At 48.4% G+C, this 24,545-nt stretch overlaps 1 protein-coding gene and 1 long non-coding RNA gene across 6 annotated transcripts in view; both read left to right on the top strand.

Moving 5' to 3' along the window:
• Nucleotides 1-3,745, top strand: part of Coa7 (Cytochrome c oxidase assembly factor 7) — a 51,588-nt gene extending 47,843 nt beyond the window's left edge. For all 5 annotated transcript variants that reach the window (XM_075882969.1, XM_075882967.1, XM_037433179.2 and 2 more), the window contains one exon: nt 766-3,745. In XM_075882969.1, coding sequence (XP_075739084.1) covers nt 766-1,208 — 443 coding nt within the window. In that variant the 3' untranslated portion in view covers nt 1,209-3,745. The remainder of the gene's footprint in view (nt 1-765) is intronic.
• A 1,541-nt stretch (nt 3,746-5,286) lies between these two features.
• On the top strand, nt 5,287-6,776 carry LOC142784537 (uncharacterized). Its single transcript, XR_012888675.1, has 2 exons — nt 5,287-5,773; nt 6,225-6,776. It is a non-coding gene; the product is annotated as an uncharacterized LOC142784537 (long non-coding RNA).
• Nucleotides 6,777-24,545: the final 17,769 nt, after the last annotated feature.

Consider the following 24,545-nt stretch of genomic DNA (forward strand, 5'->3'; position numbering starts at 1 on the left):
AACATTTTACAGAATACAAAATAACAAAGTAGTGCAAATAGAAGAGCAGTACTTTTGAAGGATCCGAGAAAAGGCGCATAGTAAATGTACTTACACAAATACAAAAACATGCGAGCACAAAATGTTCACTTACCAAAGCGCAAAATTTCGTGATGGCAGTTGAGTTTTCATCAGCTGTTTGAACGCACACTAATTGCACTCCGAAACGATGGCTTATGATAAGTTATTCCATTCCTTGATGACGACAAGAAAGAATGACTTGTTGAATGCAGCGGTTCTACTAAAAGAATGTTGGAGGCTTTTGTAATTAAATTGCCGGTGGGAATAGCGGGCAAGAGAAAGTAAGAGAGAGCCGTGCAAGTTAGGAAAAGAATAAAAGAAAGTCTAAAATATATGCGTTTTGTCAGCTAGATTCTGCAAGGCTAAAGACGCCCGAGTCTTTAGCCTAGCAAACAAAAGTGATGCTTGACGAGTGATTTTCATTGGGCGTACTAAAAACCGGGCAGCCTTATTCTGAAGGAATTCTAATAGATTAATCAAATAGGTTCAGAGAGGGCTCCAAATGCAGGATGTGTATTCGACCCTTTTTAAGAACGAAGGTTACAGACTGTAGAGCTAATAAGCATAAAGGAATGTAACCAAGCTTTTTTGATTGTGTCAGATATTAAGTATGTGCCGTGATCTTACCATGTGAGAGTGTTAGAAATAAGCATGCCAAGGTATTGTAACTGTATAATAATGTGCACAATGTACATTTACTGACAGGCAGTGTTGTGGACAAGGCTGAGGCTCAACGCTACTACCAGCTTGGTTGCGAGGTGGGCCACGCAAAAGCCTGCTTTGGCGTGGGCCTCGGCCTCACTAGCCCGGACAGCGGTATGGAACAAGACGTGACCAAGGGACTGGCCTTCTTCTCCAAGGCGTGCGACATGGGCTCAGCTGACGGCTGCTACTTCGCCAGTTCTCTCTACATTACGGGAAGAGAGGGACTGCCTCGTGATATGCGGCGTGCCTACGAGTTCGCCATGCGTGCCTGCGATCTGAAGAACATGCAGGCTTGCTCCAACGTTGCTCTGATGTATGCCAGGGGACAAGGGGTCAAGAAGGACGCCAGCCAGGCTGAGCGATACCGTGCCATTGTCAACGATTACAACGAGCAACTGAAGCAAAACAGAGGAATCGAGATGGAGCAAGGCATCAAAGACTGACCGCCTGTTGGACCCTGTTGTTGTGAGGGAGGGACACCATGCAGACAGAATGACTGTATACTGCTCCATAGCTCAAACATAGCTACGTGAAGCATAGACAACGACGATATCATGTGGTGTTCAGCAGTTTTTGCTGTGAAGGGAGCTTCGAAAGGCCAAACTAGTGGTCTGTTATCACATCACTGTTCTGTATTGCCATGCGTAGCCACAGACTCTAGTTAATGCGTGTTAGATATCAATTAGGACAATATTGAGGAAAAGAAAATGCTTGATCTCTGCGTGATTGGAATCGGTATAACACGATAGTGAACCATGTCTACAGAAGAGTATACTTGATTTTTATGATACAATGATGTATGAGTGCTTGCACGTTGTCTATCGCTGTTTGGCAGCTATAGGACCGCTTGATATGGATGATGCGTTCTCAGAAATGCTTGCATCACGTGACCATTAGGTCGAAGCATACGTCGACTGCCGCACCTATATCTCCAGGTGTGCATGAGCCTTACGAATAATAGCACTAAGGAGATACAGAAAGTGGAACTTCAATGCCAAATTATCCTATTGTGATCACGTACATGCCATTATTGCTGTGAACTTGGCTTTAATGAGAGAGAAAATTGCGATAAACTAAATGATATGTAATATCGCCGTCAAATTAAGTGTGGGCAGGGGTAAGTATCAAAAATCGTATACTGCACGCCCTCCAGTAACCAACATTGAGAGGTGCGCATCAGTCGTATTTTGTATCACTGCATATCTCCTCGGCCATGACTGCACAACTGCATTGCACAGGCACGCTGTACAGCACGCGTGTGCTGTACAGAACGCCTGTGGGGCACAGTTTGTCCTGTCCAGTCCTCCTCTGCGGCGCGCCTCATTAACATATTGTAGTTTCGGGCACGTAAATCTCCAGCAGTGATTCACACTATAGTGCGTCATGGCCTGCGCAACTGTAACTGCGCACACGTTTTCAGGCATATAAAAAGGAGTTTTTTTTCGAATGAAGGCAGTTGCAAGCTGACGCTCTATTCTGTCTCCATTCTTTTTTTAGTCTATGTGGCTTGCGTCCGTAATAGTTTTTTCTATGCTGAAGATTTAGTTGCTTGTTCTTTGACTAAAGCAGTGCACCCAGAATCTTTGCTGCAGTCCCATTTTCTCTTTTGGAAATGGAGCAAGGAATCATCAAATGTTTTATTATTTCTTATTATGGAACCCATTATTTTAACAACAGAAGGGGAACCAGGGCTCTATTTTAGTTAACTGTGGCACCTGAAAGGCAATATATCTTGAATTCAAGAGAAGCATCAAGGAAGCTATTTATAGTATAATTTAGCATATTAAATACACACTATATTATTACAGTCTGTCGAGCATTGACAGAACCAGCACAAAGCTGGTGATGCCAACTCGTCGTTTTTTTTTTGTTTTCTACAAGAGCAATGTTTCATGCTTCGGAAAGCAGTGGCATTTTCGGTCGTTACAATAGGCAGATTTAGGATAATGTGCGCAAAGCTTTGAGTTAGCGCTGCTCGCCACTGCGTATGCATTGTACCATAACCTCTAGTGGGTTCCCGTTGAGTGACCGAAATAGCGGGAGATGGCAAGGACCGCAAAGAGAACACTATTCTAAATCTTCCTACTTCTCTTCAGAAATAGAGCCACCCTGAAGAATTGCAGACAGAGAACCACAGTACAGAGATAGTAAGAGTTTAGAAGTTCCATATGTGCAATCTTATGCCTTGACATTGTTCAATTATACATTACAAGAAAGCTCAAGTGGCTTGATGACCGGGCCTATAGCTCAAGGAGCCACGAAACTCAGCTGGAATCAAATCAAATCAAATTTTTTTTCCACCATGTAGAGTATACAGATAGAGGACAACGAAAAAAAACTGCAGAGAAGCGGCACTAGTCCGTAGCCCAAAGTAATCTATAGCATGTGGGCAACAGCAAAAAAAAAAGCGCACAAACGAAAACGTGAAAACGTATAAAAACTCAATGAAGACCGTACAACGCTAAAAAGCTTCGAGACATCTAGATGGTGGATTTCAAGCTGCTAGCAGCTGTGGTGTGATAATGCGCTCTCTGGCGACCTTCTTGAAGGCTTAGCAGCTTGGGAAACTGCCGTCGACTCACTCACATAAGCGTGGCAAGGATGTATTAAAGGGCCACTTACCAGGTTTGACGATTTTGAGCTGACAAGCGTAATGCGTAGACGAGGCGTTCATGATCACGTCTGCCAAAATTTGCTACGCTATGCGCCGCGAAATGGGTCAAACTTCAAGATGAACGCTGCTCCCCCTCCCCTTTGCCGGCGCACGCTTAGAGAATGAGGGCATGACGTGGGCGTATGAGTGGCCCTACGTACACGGCAATGCAATGACGTTGGTCCTTTACGTAGACGACTCTGCTCTGACGTTGTCAACCGTATACCACGTGACATGGCAAAAATTATTTAACATAACATGTGTAGTTTATGTATTTGTTGTTCTAAGAGATTAATAAAACTTGAAATAAAGAGACGCAATAAAAAATTGTGCGCGTTTTTCTTTCATTTTTTCCCGTGAAATGCTACGAGAGCCCCGCCGCGGTGGTCTAGTGGCTAAGGTACTCGGCTGCTGACCCGCAGGTCGCGGGTTAGATTCCCGGCTGCGGCGGCTGCATTTCCGATGGAGGCGGAAATAGGGAGTTTTAGTGCTTGCTACCCAGCACTAAAACGGCTTGCGTACCCAGGACCATGACCTACTACACTCCTGACCTGCCCAGAGAGCACCTCTTCCAGCGCCCACGTTCTAGTTCATACCTTCTGCCGCTAGGGCCGTCACCTACGAGCGGCGTGGCGCTAGGCAGCACCTGTTCGCTGACGTCACCTTCACTCTTTGTAGTCAAATTTTAACCAACAAAGCACTCGTAGTGCGAATTTATGATCCACAATTTAGAAATATCCAGAAATAATAATACTAAAAGACATTCAGAATTTTTTTTGCAATAAAATGCACGCGACAACGCATAGGCTGTCCAAAATCATGTAAATCCACGGGTTTCCACGTTTGTCAACCAGTGTGCTATAAATTCTTAAGCGCACTGAACAGCTTACTTGACCAGCAATGTATGGGAAGAAATAGTCACATATATGCCGACAGTTCACCACAGAAAGCAGGCATTCTTATACCAGCGCCTACAAAACAACCGTAAAGAAGCAGACGAACAGGTTATAGGTAGCGCCACCTACGGCGAGCGATTGAACGAGAGCGGGGACACGCGCTCCCATAGGAACCCCGCTATCTGAACAGGTCAGGAGTGTAGTAGGTCATGCCCAGGACGTTGGGGCGGCGGTATTGCGCATGCGCGAAGCCCCAAACAGATGCGTCGCAAGATCGCTGGGGCGATGCGTCTGTGCGCCCATAAACAACGCTGCCACCACTGGCCTCCTAGCGGAGATAAGCTGCCCCGGCGCACATGCTGGCGCATCATGTTACCTTGACGGCGAGCAAGGCCGAGGCTGGCCAGAGCCACCAATTTGACATTTAGGTTTTAAGCGCAAATATTATAGTGGCTAGCCACTATACAAATAGCATGACACAAAGGCGCGAAATCTCGGACAGCATGGATCGGCCGCCTTGTAAGGTCCACCTTCGCAAGAACTCACAGTATCCGCACTGCGGATACTCTAGCCGTCGAGTTAAAATAAGCCAAAGTGCGAGAACTTCTAGCGATTTCATGGTTTCAGCCAGATTACCAAAGCTAGAATGGCCTGGAACATAGAAACTGAATATATGCCAACCCCGATCAGTTGAATAGGTGGCGCCATCTGGCGCGGCTATATTGAAACAGGCAACCACAACATTGTTATTGCAGAAACATTGTGCATTGTACATCTGATGCAAAAACTGCGCAGCGACAATATTACAAATGAGTAACGTTTTTATTTGTTTTCATCTCAAAAACATTACGCGTAAGCTAACAAGTTCATGACCGTGGTTGCACGAATTGTCACAAGATGTCGACACTGTCGTTATAGTAACCTTGCATATTTCATTTTTTTGCGTATACCAAGATAATCTACACAAAAAAAAGTGTCCTGATCACTATGTATGATTGATTTAACATTTTTAATTATGAAAATAATTAAATAATTCTTACGCGACAAAACGCTATGGCGCGGCGAGCGCGTGACCTAGGGAGCCTTCATGTGCGCGCGCCTCCGTGTTTTGGGGTGGTGTCAGCCAAGAAGGATTTAAAAAGTTGCTGTAGTGGAAATGATTGCGCAGAAGTGAAGTCGTTCCTCTGGCGAGATGGCGGCTGTGGCGGCCATCTTACTAGAGGCATTATGAAGTATCATCGCTCAGCCATAGCCTCCTTTATTTTCTGTGCCCGCGCAGTCAGTCCGCCGGGCCCGTTCGGCCGCCTCCCGCATCCTCCTCTCTTTTTGCGTCTGCTGTCCGCCAGGGGCGCTCGCATCCCAGAATCGAGTCGGCGCATTCAGCCGCGGCGACGCATCTCCAGGAAACCTTTGTTCGTGTCGCATACGTTTGCAACACCAATTATTTACGACCAAAACGGTACGTAGTACTTTCAGCAAGTATAATTGTAACTGTTGCTTCATTGTGTTGCGTGAGCAGATGACACGCGGCATTAACTGAGTGCGTATAAACAAACAACGTCGTTTGCACCTCGTGTTTGCAGGGCCGGTTTCATGCTTTGCTATCATTTTTCGCGCTTCTTTCTGGCAATACTTTTCCACGCACCTATCTTCGCAGCGTAGTACTTTCAGCAAGTATGATATTTAACTGTTGCTTCATTGTGTTGCGTGAACAGATGACACGCGGCAATAAGTGAGTGCGTGTAAACAAACAACGTCGTTTGCACCTCGTGTTTGCAGGGCCGATTTCATGCTTTGCTATCATTTTTCGTGCTTCTTTCTCGTGAGGCTTTTCCGCGCACCTATCGGCGAATTTCGCTAAGTAATCAGGAATGTTAGTTTACGGTTTCTCTCGTTTCTGTCTCGTGCAGCGGCCTACGCACACAAGTCTCCGTGGTTCATTCGGCTGTGATGACCCGCGTCAGGTGCGATGGCGTACTGTTGCGTGCCCGGTTGCAAGTCTTCAAGCAAAAAGAAGGAAGTAGGAATTTCATTCCACGAAATTCCAAGCGACGAGGAGTTGCGGCAAAAGTGGATAAAAGTCATTTCACGAGACAATTGGACGCCGAACACCACTTCCTGCTACTCAACCGTGTGCAGTCGTCATTTCGCTGCTTCTGATTTTAAGCAAGGATGTAAAACACGAAGGCTTATGAAAGGTGTGGTGCCTAGCGTATTCGAAGAATATCCGCGCTACTTGCAGCCTTCGACAAAAGCCCCGAGAAGTGACGCGGCGATCAGAAAAAAAAAATTGTGATTGCTAAAATTGTGATTGCTGCTTGTGAACAGTGTCAACGAGGGTACTAAAGCTCGTCAGACTGTGTGCGTGTGAGGAACGTTTCGATCGACGCCCTCTTGTTTGTTTCCGCAGGTTGCGAATGAATTAATACGCAATAAACAAGTTTCTCTACCGTTTCCTTGAAGGTATGGTGTTCTGTTCAATGTGCTATCTTGCGTACTTACTCTTTCTCTCTTGCATATGTTCTCTCCTAAATATTTAAGTGGCACACGGGAGTGGTATCACACTTTTGTTTTTTAAGCTTGCCGCGCTTACAAACGCGCAATGAAGGACCCACCCGTCAGTGCCGGCGGTAGCACCGGAGTCAGTGAACAGGCTCTGCCGGTTCTGGGAAGGCAGCGCCGCCTGGTGGTGATTGCGGGAACTCAGCCTGACGGTCGGCTCCCTTTGATCCCGGCGGCAAAGCGCAGGCACAGAAAATAAAGGAGGCTATGGCTCAGCGATTAAAAACGAAGCGCTTCCGTCGCACGCCCAACGAGCTTAATGTGTGAACTTCGTCGGGTCACATAGTGCTCCAAGTGTGTCTTACAGTTACTACTTTTCCTTAGTGAGCCTCTAATCGGAGTCAAAGTTAGTTGAAGATTCAGTCACCCATACTCGTCGTTGTGTGTTGTTTTGTCGGGAACAAATTTCTTTTAATATAGAACTAACGTAGAATTTACATAACATATCAAAGCCACTTGATCTTCAAGTGGGCACTATCAGAAAATAGCATGTTTCTGCCATCTTGGCAGTGGCAAAAGGTGGCTTCACTTCTGCTGGCAAGGCATTGCGGGAGCTTCCACTCCAGCAATTTTTCTTTAATCCTCCTTGGTGTCAGCCATAGTTTTCCCAATATATACTAGAGGAAACTCTGGCGCTAGTGTCTATGGGAGCTGCAATGCACAGCGCTTCAGCGAGCATGGGAATGATGAGTAGTACACACATTTGTCTAAACTTCGTACTTCTGGCCTGCTCTTGGCTCCGTGTGTGTTCGTGTGGCTTGAAGCTGTTTTCTCACGAAACAAAAATCAGCAAATGTTCAGTGGTTGCGCTTCACTGCCTTGTTATTTTAGACTTGCCTCTCCGAATTGGGCCACGAAGTTCGAAAAAAGGGTTGAATCTTTAAAAAAAAACGATACACAGCAATAAACGAAGCCACAAGTACGACTCGCCTCCTGCAAGTACGAAGACTAGGCACTGCCCTACCCTCCGTTAGAGTGTACTAGAATAGGTCGAGTGGCGCGATCGCCGGGCGCCGCCTACGCTTCCTGGCGAAGCCCGAACTGCGGAAAGTTAGCGTGGGGGCGCTGCGATCGAAGCGGCTTGGAAATTTCCTCCGCGTCCGCCGCCGGGCCATTGCAATTTGCAGCGAAGGCGACGGGGACTGCGTGTTCTCATCAAACTGATGACCTCCAGATTCAAGTCCGAGGCTCTTTGGCCGCACTCAAGTGGTAGTTCTGCGCTCTCCAGTTTTCTAGACTACATTGACAAGGGGGAGCAGCATGTCGGCAAGGGCGTCGGGTTCCTTAGCAAGCAGACAGCTACTGGCCTGAGGGTTACGCTGTCCAGTGTGCTTTCTTTACTGGACTATGTTACCACAGAACTAAGCTACAGGTATTTGATGAGGAGTAACCTAAGCCAAGATCCACTCGAGAACTTGTTTGGAGTTGTGCGGCAGTCGTCGGGCTGTAATGACCATCCGACCCCAGAGCAATTCTTAATTGCTGTCAACTACCTGAGCTACTATAGCCTAGCTAAGCCAGTGCACGGTGCGAGCGTTACACCATTGGTGCTCACATCACTGCTCGACACTGGAGATGCACACTCGGCAGATGCAACAAGCCTGCAGCAAACAATTGATGACCACATCGCTCAATGAGATCTTGCCGTGATAGAAAGCGCTGCCTGCCATGACAGTATTGCTGCCCCAACTGAGCATTAAAGCCTTGTGGGGAAAAAAAGTGACTCTCGCCTAGCATATTACATGGCTGGATATGTTGCTAGAAAGTGTGTGCAGAAGTCAGGATGCACTGCTTGTCGTACTTCACTGCTTGTTCCAGCTTCAGAAGGGAAGGAACATGAGTGTTCGGCCTTTACGAACTTTTGCGACAAAGGTGGTTTGTCGTACCCGTCTAAGGAGCTGTTTGACTTCGTTAGATATTTAGAAGACACATTTACAGACTGCTTCAGCACTAATGAACAGCGCAGTGATAGCAATTTAGATGTGCTGCATCTGGTCAGGGTTGAAGGGAGATCCCTTGGCTGTGCTCAACATGCAAAAGCAGTGAAGTCTCATGTGGTAAAATTTTATGTTGTCACTCGATTGCACTTTTTGGTTAAAGGAATCAATAGAGCTAAGGAAGAACGGCGCAGGAGGCTGCAGCACCTAAAGCTCCGTAGGTGCGTGTAGGATTCCCGTACAGCTGAGTGCTCCACTCGCCCTGTTACATACCTGTAACAGTTTTCTTTGTACATAGTATTTACAGTGATTTTTTTGTACTTTGAAGTTTATCTGTGTACATAGCCAGTGTAACAGTGATACTTCTTTGTATATATGTAAAGCAATAAGTTTTAAGCATCTTTATTTTTATTTTGTTTTCCTTTAAAATGTATCTTTATGCATAGTGTGTGTGACTGATATTTCTTTGTATATAGCAGCCGGCTTTAAACATCTTTATTTTTATTTAGTCGTGTCTGTAAACACATTTAATATGCTGTTGACAGGTGGAAAAAAACTGCGTTGGTTTATGCCTGGCTTTATCCTTTGGCTAAATTACAGCTGCTTGTTTCTACACATTGAACGATATTTGTATATTTGTTGCTGATCCAATAAAAAGCTAAGGGATGCAGACATCACTGTTGTCCTTTTAATATGGGTGTAAGAAAAAGCAGTTTTCTGTTAGCATCGTTATTTAAAGCATTCCTTCCCGTAGCCGAGGCGTTGTGACAAAAGCACACGTGTAGCTTTCGCTCACGACATTCATTCCAAGTTCAACGGCTATTTACAGCTTCGCTTTACTGCGGCCATGCACAATGAGACGGACAGCACGCAGACTTGACAGTTTCTCTCAATTGGTAAAACGACTAAAAAAAAAAAACGGAATCGCGAAGAACCTACGCAAGGGGCGCATTCGCGCGTCACCGTAGCAGACGCTCAGAGCCGCGAAACCAGTGCAGCAACATTTAGGGGCAATATTATGAGGCGAAAGCCTGATTATCGTGTGGAAACACCATTTTTAATGCTACTCTGACAGTATCTATAGCTGTACACCGGTAAGAAACTGGCCGTCGCACGTGTCGCCAAAGGCGCAGAAGCCCGGCAACGCACGACTGCGCGAGCGATGCGCGACCAAGCCGGATTGCTCGTAGCGCCCTCTATCGCAACCGCGTACGGAGCTTCAGGAAAACAGCGGCGGTCGCGCCACTCGACCTATTCTAGTACACTCTACCTCCGTGTACTACCCATCATTCTCCGTGACTCTCATGGTCGCTGAACGATCGCAGCGCCAGAGTGCCCTCTAGTTAATTTTGAGAAACTTTATGGTGTCAGCCTTTGACCCACCACTAGGGTGGCTACCCTACCACCACTTGCTAAGGTCCCTAGATAAAACAAGTTTCCTTACCACTTGCCGCCGCCCGCTAAAACACAATGTTGCCAGTCCCGGTTTCTATGAAAACAAGCGCCATGTTGGTTCTCGCGGCCAGGCGTTCCTGCTCCACCGCACTGCACCAGCTGCAGGCTGGCGCGGCTGTGCAAGCTGCGTTTGACTACACCGTAGACCTATAGCTTCCGCTACGACACCATCCTCGCGGTAAGCGTATAACAACTTCGGAGTGTAAATGCCAGGGTACTGCGTGCCGCAATGCAAAACCCTCTGGAGACTGTCCTGCTTCCCGACTTGCTCTAACCAACAGAAACGCTGGATTACACAAGTGAAGCGAGATTGCTTGGAGCCGACTACTTCTTCCCGTGTTTGTGAGGTGAGTACCCTTTGTATTGCAAGTGGATTGAGTATATCGCCGCATAATTCGTAGAAAAACTGGCTTAGTCATGCGATGGAAAGCAGTTTGAGCAAAGTAAACACGACAATTTTCACGGTAAAAAAAATGGATCCGGCTTCGTTCAGCTGCGCCGGGATACACGAGCGAAAGCTGGTTAACTTGAGTATGCTTGTTTATCTTCGCGAAGCACAGTTTACCAATCGAATAATATGACTAGTCGAACATGTGGTCCTGCATGCATTCTTCGGTTTGCAAAGCCGTCGCCGCATTCGTCGCGGAAAACGCCAGGCTCGAAACCATCAACAGACGCTCGCGTTCGCGTTTTCTTTGCGAGCAGATATTCGCGTTCCTGCAATGTCACCTCGGTAGCTGAGGACAGCAGGAAGGGCATTTGGAGAGGTAGACAGACGAGCTGACGAACGCGTTCCCTGTAGACTCTTGCGCAGTTGCAACACAACTAAATTTTGTGCGGCTTGCCATGGGGTATTCCTTCTTTCCATCAATTACACGTGGAACCACACCGAAACTCTCTCAACAATGGCAAAAAGCATTCGCTTTACTTATATAGCATGCGACAGATTTACTGTTCGTGTCCGTCCGTCCTTCTGTCTGTCTATCGATCCTGAATGGTGCAGTATATGTGCACTAAGCAAGTCGGTTGTTAGCCCATAACTCAAATAGGCCCTATGTGAGATTGGTGTTGCGTCGTTAACTTTGTCGTCCTATTGTTTCATAACAAGCCACAAAGATGATTTGATTACGCGAACTCAGTTTTTGCTTAGTGCTTGTAGAGAAAACGTGTATGGACTCCGTATATGTGGTTGGCGCCGTGTATGACTTTTCGCCCTATTACTTTATTATAGGCCCACTGCGAGGACACAATTAAGCTTCCAGCAAAGGAGGCAGGATGGTTTGAATAAATTTAGGCCAGATGCTGGTTGGATGTTGTTTGCAATAAAATATGAACTAAAAAAAGTGTTTTGTCCCTTGTTGCTTTCTTTGCTTCTTTTGTAGCCTAATATACAAGCTTTGGAGGGAGGGGGAGGGTTGGTGTAATACGATTTTGTGCCCTACTATTTTCTGGCAATGCTTACAGCTCGTAAGGTTTTCAAGATGTTCATTGCACAGATTCGTTCGGAGGAACTAAACTTGCTGCAAGAAATTATATTACGGACAAAATCAATATTTAGGGTATGAGAAACAGGCTAGCGGAGTTATGCGGTTTACGGATAACATCGCTTGCGGTTTACATGCGGTTCACAGAGAACCCGGTTGTTTGATCTGCATTCCCTGTCGTTATGGGTACCGTCATATTGCCACGTTCCATTTCCCAAGTTTTCGTTATCGTCCCAAAACACCACACGATTCTCAGCGCAAACCGCGCCTGCAGTTTTCCAGAAGGTTCCGGACTGTAGTAGATCATTTCGATAAGATCACGCCCACTGTGCGAACGGTACAGATTGTTCTGGAACCTACGCCACCGCCAGCGATAACGCTAGAACATTCGATGGCAAGAGTATAAATGCCGACGCGCTTCGCCACTTGTGAGTAGTTGTTGATCGAAGGCCGACGCTCTGTTCGCCGCTATCAGTCCGAGACTGCTATCTGTGCGAGACTGCTGCTGTAATTGGACTTTCCTTTTACCGGGCACAGGTTCGCCCAAATAAACAGTTAAATCCCAACACGAAGTCTCCTGTCTTCGGCCACGTCACGACCCCGTGACATCTGGTGGAGGTGCTGCTTCGTTCATGTACCGGACGCCCCCGTCAAGCCGTGAACCCAGCCCACTTCGCGGAGAAAACACCGACGCCAACCAGGAGCAGCGAACAAGCCGCCGACAGCAAGGGCTACCACCGGAGTACGGGATTCTAGAAGACAAGGCGCGGAAGACCAAGGCCATGACCGCAACTGCAGTGACAATGACAACCGCCGCATCCCAGCCCACGATGGTCATGCATCAACCCAGGGAACCACCAATTTTCCATGGGTCATCGTTCGAAGACCCGCAGTCCTGGCTAGAAACATACGACCGTGTTGCCGCCCTCAACCACTGGGACAACGAAGAAAAGCTCCGTCGTGTGTACTTCTACCTGGAAGACACCGCAAGGACCTGGCTAGAGAATCGTGAGTCCACGCTCCGAACGTGGGATGTCTTCTGCGGCGCATTTCTGCAAACGTTCGCGAGCGTCGCTTGCAAAGAAAGGGCCGCTGCTCAACTAGAGACCCGGGTTCAGCTACCAAATGAGAAGGTTGGAATTTTCACAGAGGAGATGACCCGCCTATTTCGTCACGCTGACCCAGACATGCCTGAGGAGAAGAAAGTTCGTTTCCTCATGCGAGGGGTCAAACAGGAACTCTTCGCGGGACTAATGAGGAATCCACCGAACACCGTCCAAGAATTTGTATCCGAGGCGACCACCATTGAAAAAACCCTTGACATGCGCACCAGACAGTATAATCGTCGCCTGACTCCAGAATGCGCTGCTGCTCAAGCTAGTGACTCCGACCACCTGCGTGAAACGATCCGAGCGATCGTGCGGGAAGAGCTGCGCAAACTGTTGCCTTCGGCGCAACCTCAAGTGGATTCGATCGCCGACATTGTGCGAGAAGAAGTTCGGCAATCGCTTCGAATTCCCCAAACACCACTGCCCGAGCCAGAAACTATGAGCTACGCCGCTGCAGTGCGCCACAACGCTCCTCCCTGTCCACGCCGAAACGTCGCCCCGTCGCACTTCCGTCGCCAGACACCACCGCCGCCCCCACCCCCACCGACGACCTACCGTTCGCCAGCGGGCCAGCGCAGTGCGCCGAGGAAAACCAACGTCTGGCGCACCCCTGACCACCGCCCACTGTGCTACCACTGCGGCGAGGCCGGGCACACTTACCGCCGTTGCCAGTACCGACAGATGGGACTGCGTGGCTTCGCCGTCGATGCACCACGTCCGCAGCCAGGGGAACGGCCACGTGACATCGCCGACTACCTGACAGAAACTCAATGGAGACCACGAAGTCCTTCCCGTTCGCCGTCGCCCAGCCGCCGCATGTCACCGCACCCCCGGCAGTACTCCGGCCCAACGCGGGGCCGGTCTCCTAGCCCGTATCCGAGAAACTAAGGGCAGCAACCGGTGGAGGTGCGGTTGCTGTGCGACGAACTACCGAAGATCCTCCTCCGACGACGACGCCGCGACGGAGCTTTCCGAACACAACGCCAACCAGGCAAAGCCCTGACGGCGAAAGCTCACTTACCGAAGGTGGCCTGACGACGCAACATGGAAGCAGCGGAACAAGCCGACGCTGCCGTGACCCGACGCCACGCCCTAACTGTAATGCGAGACGGCGAACTATCGACCTCGACGTTCTTATCGACGGCCACAGTGTGACTGCTCTCGTCGATACTGGAGCTGACTATTCTGTCATCAGTGGGTCGTTCGCCGCGAAGTTAAAGAAAGTTAGGACAGCTTGGAAAGGCCCTGAAATCCGCACAGCTGGAGGTCATCTCGTAACGCCTGCAGGAATCTGCACAGCGAGAGTCACCATTAACGGCCGTATTTCTCCTACAGACTTCGTAGTCCTACAGCGTTGCTCGAGAGATGTCATCCTTGGCATGGACTTCTTATGCCTCCATGGTGCTGTCATCAACCTAAAAACAAAGTCGATAACGTTATCCACAGAAGAAGCACTACCGCCGCGCACGCCGTCAGGACACCATGCATTGAATGTGCTGGAAGAACAAGTCACCATTCCGCCTCGATCAAGCGTCATTATTTCAGTCGGCGCTCCTAAATCACCTGACTTGGAAGGCGTCGTTGAAGGCAGTCAGCATCTGTTGGTCACCCGAAATATTTGCGTCGCAAGAGGAATTGCAGAGCTGCGGGGAGGCAAAGCAACGGTTATGCTCACGAATTTCAGCAATGAGTACAAACATGTGAACAAAGGAACAACGGTCGCATACATCGAAGAAATTGTCGAAGCCACCAGTGCTTTCGCCCTCGCCGATTCTGCGGAACCTGCTCACAGGAACCAAGCCCCTCCCATAGCTTTCGATGTCAATCCCAGACTTCCGAACGATAAGCAAGCACAGCTCAAGGCCCTGCTCCTGCAATACGAAGATTGCTTTTCGTCGTCTTCGAAAATTCGGCAGACCCCAATCACGAAACATCGCATCATAACCGAAGAAAATGCCAGACCACTCCGTCAGAGTCCGTACAGGGTTTCGACGCGAGAACGCGAGGCCATCAAGAGACAAGTTGATGAAATGCTGCGGGATGACATTATCCAGCCGTCCAAGAGCCCGTGGGCGTCCCCCGTGGTGTTAGTGAAGAAAAAGGATGGGACCCTACGTTTCTGCGTCGATTATCGCCGCCTGAACAAAATCACAAGAAAGGACGTGTATCCTCTCCCACGAATAGACGACGCACTTGATCGGCTCCATAACGCCAAGTACTTTTCGTCAATGGACCTCAAGACTGGCTATTGGCAAATCGAAGTCGACAAAAGAGACCGAGAGAAGACGGCGTTTATAACACCGGAGGGCCTCTTCGAGTTTAAGGTGATGCCCTTCGGCCTTTGCTCAGCGCCTGCAACTTTTCAACGCGTTATGGATACAGTACTGGCAGGATTGAAGTGGCAGACTTGCCTTGTGTACTTGGACGACGTCGTCGTGTTTTCCTCGAGTTTCGACGAGCATCGTCGGCGCCTTGAAGCTGTACTTCAAGCCATCAAGACGTCCGGACTCACACTGAAGCCAGAAAAGTGCAGATTTGCGTATGAGGAGCTCTTGTTTCTGGGGCACGTTATCAGCAAGTCTGGAGTTCGTCCCGATCCGCGGAAAACAGCCGCCATCGCCAACTTCCCGCCGCCCACTGACAAGAAGGCCGTGCGCCGATTTCTGGGCCTGTGCGCCTATTATAGGCGGTTCGTGAAAAACTTCGCCCGCATCGCCGATCCTCTCACTAACCTTACCAAGGCCGACGTGGAGTTCAAGTGGGAAACGCCACAGGAACACGCTTTCCAGGAGCTTAAACATCGCCTCCAGACGCCTCCGTTACTTGCCCATTTCGACGAATTCGCCGAGACAGAAATACATACTGACGCAAGCAGCGTAGGTCTTGGCGCCGTTCTTGTGCAGAGGGCTGACGGACTTGAAAGGGTTATTGGTTACGCCAGCCGATCGCTATCCAAAGCAGAAGCAAATTATTCCACAACAGAAAAGGAGTGCCTCGCCATCATCTGGGCTACGTCGAAATTTCGCCCCTACCTCTACGGCAGACCCTTTGAAGTTGTGAGCGACCACCACGCCTTGTGTTGGCTAGCCACCTTGAAGGACCCTTCAGGTCGCCTCGCACGATGGAGCCTGAGACTTCAAGAATATGACATTACTGTCATTTACAAGTCCGGCAAAAAACACTCCGACGGCGACTGTCTCTCTCGTGCGCCTGTCGACCAACCGCTACCTGACGACCCGGATGACGACTACTTCTTGGGAACGATAACTACAGACGACTTTGCTGAACGACAGCGGGCCGACCCGGAACTTAAAGCCCTAATAGCATACCTTGAAGGCAGCACTGCCGAAGTCCCGAAGGTATTCAAGCGCGCACTTGCGTCGTTCTTCCTACGAAACGGTCTTCTACAAAAGAAAAACTTTTCACCGCTTCGAGCTAAGTACCTCCTTGTGGTGCCTTCAGCTTTGTGACCAGAACTCCCGCAGGCCTTACACAACGTTCCGACGGCAGGGCACCTCGGTGTTTCTCGCACGCTCGCGAGGATACAAGAAAGGTACTACTGGCCACGTCTTACCACCGACGTCACTCGTTATGTGAGGACATGCCGGGACTGTCAGCGACGCAAGACACCGCCGACAAGGCCAGCGGGACTTCTGCAGCCGATTGATCCACCTTGTTGACCTTTCCAGCAGATTGGTATGGACCTACTAGGGCCGTTCCCGACGTCGGCTTTCGGAAACAAGTGGATCGTGGTAGCTACCGACTACCTCACCCGCTACGCCGAGACAAAAGCCCTGCCAAAAGGCAGTGCATCCGAGGTAGCTAAGTTCTTCGTCGAAAATATAGTCCTACGTCACGGCGCTCCGGAGGTCCTTATCACCGACAGAGGAACGGCATTCACTGCCGACTTAACTCAAGCGATCTTGGCATACAGCCAAACAAACCACCGCCGGACGACAGCGTACCACCCACAGACCAACGGCCTCACCGAGCGGCTTAACAAGACGATCGCCGACATGCTGTCAATGTACGTCGATGTCGAACACAAGACATGGGACGCCATTCTTCCGTATGTGACCTTCGCATACAACACGGCGGTGCAGGAGACGACGCAGATATCTCCATACAAATTGGTCTACGGAAGGAGCCCGGCAACGACGCTCGATGCCATGTTACCCAACGTCACCGACGAAGAGAGCCTCGATGTGAGCGAGTACCTTCAACGTGCCGAAGAAGCCCGACAACTTGCGCGTCTCCGTATCAAGAATCAACAGACGATAGACAGCCACCGTTACAACCTTCGACGACGCTTCGTGCAATACCAGCCCGGTGAACGTGTTTGGGTGTGGACGCCGATATGCCGACGTGGACTAAGTGAAAAACTTCTGCGACGCTACTTCGGACCGTACAGGGTGGTTCGACGTCTCGGCCCACTTGATTACGAGGTTGTCCCCGACGGCATCACGAACTCTCAACGACGCCGATCGCGACCTGAAGTCGTGCATGTCGCGCGCCTCAAGCCGTTTCATGCGCGTTAACAAACTGAAACAGTGTTTTTTTTTGTATTACTGTTTCATCGTAATTTATTCATTGTACTTTCTTGCATTATTTCGTACCTTCATCTTTAGTTAAAGCATTGGGACGATGCCTTTTTTCAGAGGGGGGCAATGCCACGTTCCATTTCCCAAGTTTTCGTTATCGTCCCAAAACACCACACGATTCTCAGCGCAAACCGCGCCTGCAGTTTTTCAGAAGGTTCCGGACTGTAGTAGATCATTTCGATAAGATCACGCCCACTGTGCGAACGGTACAGATTGTTCTGTAACCTACGCCACCGCCAGCGATAACGCTAGAACATTCGATGGCAAGAGTATAAATGCCGACGCGCTTCGCCACTTGTGAGTAGTTGTTGATCGAAGGCCGACGCTCTGTTCGCCGTTATCAGTCCGAGACTGCTATCTGTGCGAGACTGCTGCTGTAATTGGACTTTCCTTTTACCGGGCACAGGTTCGCCCAAATAAACAGTTAAATCCCAACACGAAGTCTCCTGTCTTCGGCCACGTCACGACCCCGTGACAATATAATACAGCACGGTCTCGAGCCTTGCACTAGAAGGCCTTTAAGGTGTCTGCAGTGGTATGGTGAATTTGTTTCAGGAATTAAGCGCTGACATTGCAGTCCGTTCACAGTTACATCGAAATTCAGCCCATCGCAAATATAGGCTCCTTGAATATCCTCACTCCGCCAATGCGGTGGGTCTACCAGGTGGGTGAAACGAACTGATTTAACAGTATTTTGTACAAACTACAGTCACGAAACACGTTTTTCCTGCTCTACAAAACGGCGGCTAACCTCAAAATACAACCCTTCAGCTTTCTTAAATTGCTATATATATATATATATATATATATATATATATATATATATATATATATATATATATATATATATATATATATATATATATATATATATATATATGAAATAGATGATCAGAGTTTGTTCCGGCTACCGTAATAAAAGTTATAAACTTCGAGAATAGTGCAGTATAGGAAACAAAACAATAAAATATTTATTTAATCCTAACAGTTTCGGCTGGTGGACCAGCCTTCTGTGAGCGACACCTCAACAGTAGCTTACAAGGGATGGGGGTGAGGAGGGATAAAAGGGGTAGGAGTAAAGGTGTAGAAAAGAGGAGGAGACGTGAGGTGGTAAGCCAGAAGGAGCGACAACAAACTGAGGGGATAGGAGAGATAGGAAAGATGGAAGCACGGTCACTGGAGTACGAGGACGGGCACACTTGCGAGCGCTCTTGTCGACGTCGGTAGATGGCGTAGAGCAAGTCCAGTCGGTCAGAGCTACACTGTCGTCGAAGGTCGTCGGCGTCAGTAGGTGACGTAGGGCGAGCCCAGTCGACCAGAGCTACGATGTCGCCGGAGATCGCGAGCGCACACGCGCGCGCACAACCGGTCGGCACGGAATCCAGCAAGCGACTCAGACGACCGCTCTGAAACGCTCCTACGCGTTCGTGCCAGCGTTTCCAAACCATGCCGCAGAAACAGGCAGAAGACCAAAAAATAACGCTGGTTAACAAAGCAACGCTGCTCGCGTGCTCGCGGGTTGGACTTGTTTGGGTACGTCATGAGCACGTCACCTCATGGTCGGACGCTGGAGAGGGTGGGAGGGAGATTTGGCTTGCTAAGGCTACGCGGAGAAGCGGCAAGAATTTCGAGCTCGCCTCTTGCCATCCTCGTTTCGCGCCGCTTCAAAAAAAAAAAAAAACCTGTTTTCTCCGCTTGTGATGAACTGATTCGAAAAAATTTTGTGGCAAAATGTTCCTCACCAGACACCCAACAACTTCCACTGTCTAACTGAAATTCCATATGGGGCCTGACCTCTCTGCCTTTCTGTAAATAAACTTACCTCCTCCTTCGATATGGGGCCTGGTGAGTGGCCCTTTAAGCGTTAAGTACTGGGGGCTTTGGGTCATTATAGGTGGAAGACGGGTGAGAGTCTAGTCCTGGTCTGCGTAGTGGGGCTTTGGGCGTATACGTCACTAATGAAATCACATGGTCTCAGTCTTAGTAATTGGAAGTGACGTACACTGCAGCAGATCACCTGATGAATAAACGTTTCTCTGAAACGATTCATTTCTTGATGTTAAGATCAGCTGGCCCGGTGAAATACCTTGCATTTCACTTGAATTGATTGACGACACCCGACAGAAGAAACGCACCTCCTTCAGTCAATGAGCACCTCACGTAGTGCACCAAACTGTATAATGACGTCGTGTGAAATGAGAGGGAACATGATAATAATAATGATAGTGTAAATATCCAAAACTACCATGAGATAGCATAGTGCGAGACAGCGTAGTGGAGTGCTTCGATTATTTAGACCACCTGAGGTTCTTTAACGTGCGCCTAAAACTAAGCACACGGGCCTCAAGCATTTTCACCTTCATCTAAAGTGTGACCGCCGCAGCCGTACTTTCTACATTGAGCCATATGTTAAAATAACACCTTTTTTTAGTTCGTGGGAACGATTCTCAGAAGCGGCGGCCACATTTCGACAGACGCAATCTGCTAAAATCCCGTGTGCTCAGATTTAGAAGCAGGCTAACCACACATCGTCAAACTATCGAGCTCTCCACTACACGGTATCTCTCATATTTATAAAGTTTTTTTTTGCACGCCAAATCCCAACAATTATTATAAGAAGTATAATCACTTTCTGTGCAGTCAAAAAAGGCCAAGGAGAAGAAAAATCACGAACACCATGGGGCTGACAAGCTAGCCTATGCTACAAGTTAAATGTAACCTAAATCTCGAAATTGCTAAAATGCTACCATTTAACTGTTCAGTCGTTAAATTATGCCAACCACTCCAATATCTGCCATCGGCCGAGCCTTTCGACATGATAAAAAATTTGCTCAGCTTTCACTGAGTCGTCGAAGGCTGAGGCGCAGCAAAAGTAGTCGGCACTGGCTTGTCCAAGCTTGACTAGGCACACGTTCACTCACACGCTCATGCACAGAATGCTCACGCGATCGCATTGTGATCGACACGTATTGGCTAGGCATCGATCGGCTTCCATTGAAAATCATCTCGCAATCACAGCACCCAGTACCCTTTTTTTTCTCGTAAATAAGCAGTTGGCCTAATCTTCATATAGGCTTGGTCTTGATTACGTTGCATCTTCGGTTAACCTAAGCGAGTAGCTAGTTAACCAAGTTAGTGTTAGTTATACTGACTCTTAATTAGTGTTAGACTAAGCTCAACACATCTTATTATTTTGCTCAGCATGGGTATTGGCATAAAAAGTCACATCTCGGCCTAATTAGGGTTTATCGCAGCATGGTCATTAGCTGAGCTATGCGTAGCTAATTAGCTTTCAAAACAAAGTGGTTCTAAAAGGCTTGCCTATGGTTACACTGCTTTAGATGGGCACAGCTGTTCTTAATTTTGCCTGACGCTGTCGCCGCGCCAACATAATCATGGTTTCTTCTCTACATTGCGTGCCAGACAAACGACTGGCAATCACAAGAACAAAAAAAAATACGTTTGGCGTTCTTTTCAAAATGTGCTGTGCAGTCCGGCCGCATTTTTTTTCTGATGCATCGAACGGTTCGTTGCCATAGAATAGGGGAATGACTAGCCTCTTTAACGTTACAAATCGTTGGTCTTATCTTTGTCACTGTTTACGATGCAAGGCGGCAGACCACGCCTAGTCTTGAACATTTTTCGTTTTCTTTCTTGCTGCGACGCAATATATCACTACGCGCGAGATTTAAAAAGATAAGGTCACGTGGTACTTGGTGGAATACAGGCGAACTAAACGCGGCTGTCTGTGAAAGCTGGATCTATGATTACGTTAAAATACTTCAGTATAGATTATCCGTATTTCACCGTATATCAATCCTGAAGTTGTAGTAGTATACAAAAGTGATGACTTGCAACCAATTCCAGAATAATTTACAAGATTTTTGTCACTGATGTAAGCTGTCACACAGGTCCCGTTAATTAGGGAGGCGATCGCCGGGCTAATTCCAAGGGCCGAAGTATCGGCCCCCCGAACCGCACCACGAAAGCGTGGACAATTTAGAAGTGGTCCTTTTTGGCGCGCCAGCGGACGCCGGCTGTGGCCCAAAGAACAAGTCAGAGCCGAGAGTTGATAAACAAACAAAATTATATTCTCAGTAACGGCAGATCAAAAGCAATACACAAGTATGCACACTCCACAATAAGTGAGTACAATATGTCACCAATCAATCAATGTACTACACAGTACAATCAGCCACACTCGAAACAACGGGCACAGACAACGACACACACTACAATGCAGTCGCATGCATTGAACAACCAAGACACTTAAAGACTAAAGAGATAGAAAACCTATTCAGTCCAAAGTTCTTGGAACAAAAGTCGGAATGATACTCTTCCGAGAATCACTCACTCAAAGTCCAGCGTTGTCGTTCCGCTGCCCCCTGAAGTTTCTCTTCCAGGAAACCTCGCGTCTTCAATTGGCCACTCTTCAAGCTTCAACTTCTTCGCCGGAAACACGTCGGCTTCACACACGCAGCTGTTGCCACGCGTCTTCGCTCGATAGCGGTAAACACACGCTCTTGCCTGTAGCTCGAGCCTTCTCCCCTCAGGTGGAAATCCTCTTCTTCTCCTGCTTTGTCGCTACGGACAAAACCTTCGCCGACTACACGGCGGAATCCCTACGCGCTCTGGCGCTAGCTTCCGTCTTCTCCTGATCTCTCGTCTCAGCTGCTCGGTTAAATACCTTCATCGCGACATTCCAGAAAGTTCTCGTCATTTCGTCGGCGCGATACGCAGCGAAGGCTGGGGAGAGGCGCGAGACTGTACGGGGGCCGTCCCCGACAGATGACTCAACCCGGCATACACGCCCCTTTCCTTCTGGAAATTTCTAGGGCTTGCTAGGCCGCCGATGTGGGGTGAGGAGGTTCGTCGGCGAAGCCACGCTTCCGAGGGGAGAGCGTCGCGCGCCCGGGGAGCCTTTAGATGTTTGTTTTCTTTTTTTTCCCGTTGACCTCGCGGCGTCACTCCGGCGCGTTATCGCAAGAATTTGGCGGCGCGCCCATGTTGAGCCCTCGTTCTGTGACATAAGCGCAGTCCTTTCGAGTGGCGATTCCCGGTCTTTGAACAAGGGGGTGTATCAACATGCCAAGTGATACTTTGCTGTACTGCTGAACCCCTTGTTAGTATATCATGGTAGTCCTAGGCCTAGGAAGCTCCTTCTCACAGTTGTTTGCAAAAACAGTTACGGCTTGTAATCCCCGAATTCCCTGTGACTTGTTGATGGTGATGAAAATGTGGCACTTTTTTTATAAAAGGGTCTGACGATGCAATGTCTTTCGCATTATCTTCATATAGTTATTTTTGTATTGAGGAGAGGGTAGGAAGCGTAGACACGCCAGCACTAAATAAATCAGTTCTGTTCTAGCCTTGAGAAAGTTTCAACACAATCCCTGTTTACGGATTCTGCATCGCAATCTTCCATCTTGCCCTTCCTATCGTTTTTTTTGTATTCCTGATATAAGTTGTTCAGTACTCGACATCGTGCATCCCACCGGACACTTGATTCGAAAAGAATCACAGCGAAACGAAGGTGAAGTTTGTATTAAGCAAACGGGTTCATCGATGGCGTAGCCATGTTGCGGCACCACACCAGGCCCGTCCCCCTCCCCCCCTTACCGAATTTTATTTTTTTTCGTTATGGCATATTCGTCGAAAAAAAAAACCATATCAAAAAGGCGCCCCTGCCCCCCTAAAAAAGTACGCCCTTGCGGCCAACGTGTCAATGACCGCTTAGATCATGCTCACTTGATAAATGTTGGAACAAAGTCATAATGGTCGTTAAAAGATTAGAGGAGCCTGAACCTTTGCCTTTAAGAGTTCAACGCGATAGAGATTTGCTCCTAGTGCGTACTTCAAACACTTGTAGCATGAAACTTCTTCGAACCAGCCATGTACCCTTTACATCGACTTTAGGAAACAGGCGCAGTAGCATGTGTGCATTTTGTACTGGGTTACCGGCTTTAAACCACGAATTCATTGGGATAATCACACGTTCCAACGCCCGATTGCCATGGACGCTTGTACCATGCATTATTACTGCAATATTTCATGTTGCGTTGTGAAGCATGTATACAAGACGTGTTTCTAAAGCATGTCACTTTCACTGAATTTCAAAGCAGAGGAAGCTATTCTCAATGTATCCCAGCAGACTCTTGGCCGTAATAAAGAAAAGAAAAAAGTAGATGCTTAGACGTGTGGTATGATATCTGCTTGCCGCGCAAACAAGGCGGGTTCGACCCACCTCGCAGTCCTTGCCCCGGGGACGCAGTTCCCGAGGCAAGGACTGTGACGCTGTCGCATTGTGAAAGCTCTTAGTGCCGCCCATCTAATGCCATTGACGTGCTTGTGGACGGTGTTGATGTTTCTGCTCTTATTGACACCAGAGCTGCAGTATCAGTTATGAACGAAAACCTTTGCCGTTTGCTTCGAAAAGTGACGGCGCCAATTTCTGCGTTGTCCCTTCGTACCGCTATTTCACATCGTATTCATTCTACGTACAGCAGGGTGCACAGCTTGCGTTGTCATTCAGGACGTTCTGTATGCCGCCCAATTCACCATCATTCCTGCAAGCTCTCATGACGTCATCCTGGGATGGGATTTTCTCTCCCGCCATGATGCCGTCATCCATTGTGCCAACGCCGAAACAGAACGCTCACCCTTCTCGCGTTTGACGCCAGAAGACAGTCCCTCGACACTGAGCAAGATTATCGTGAAAGACGATACCACAGTGCCTCCAAACTCGACGACGGGTGTATCGGTCTACTGCGCCGGTCTCTCCGACACAATTGCACTCGTTTCGCCATCCGACCATGTTTGCGGAAGGAAATGATAGTTAGTACTTTCCGCGACCGTGCAAATCACCCAGGGCAACGCCGCTATTTTTTTGAGCAACCCATCTCCGTACACCTTTACCTTAATTCAAAGGGAATGTCTCGGCAGAGTGTAATCAGTCGACGACGCACAAATCCTGGACGTACCCGATGACTCGCGTTGTCCCAATTCGCGTACCATCAGTGCTGTTTCCACTTCTGATCCGTCATCTCCTGATGTATTTGGCCCCTACATTGATGACAACCTTAC

This window comes from Rhipicephalus microplus, unplaced genomic scaffold (assembly GCF_043290135.1).
Source record: "Rhipicephalus microplus isolate Deutch F79 unplaced genomic scaffold, USDA_Rmic scaffold_14, whole genome shotgun sequence".
NCBI classification, from domain to species: Eukaryota; Metazoa; Arthropoda; class Arachnida; order Ixodida; family Ixodidae; genus Rhipicephalus; species Rhipicephalus microplus.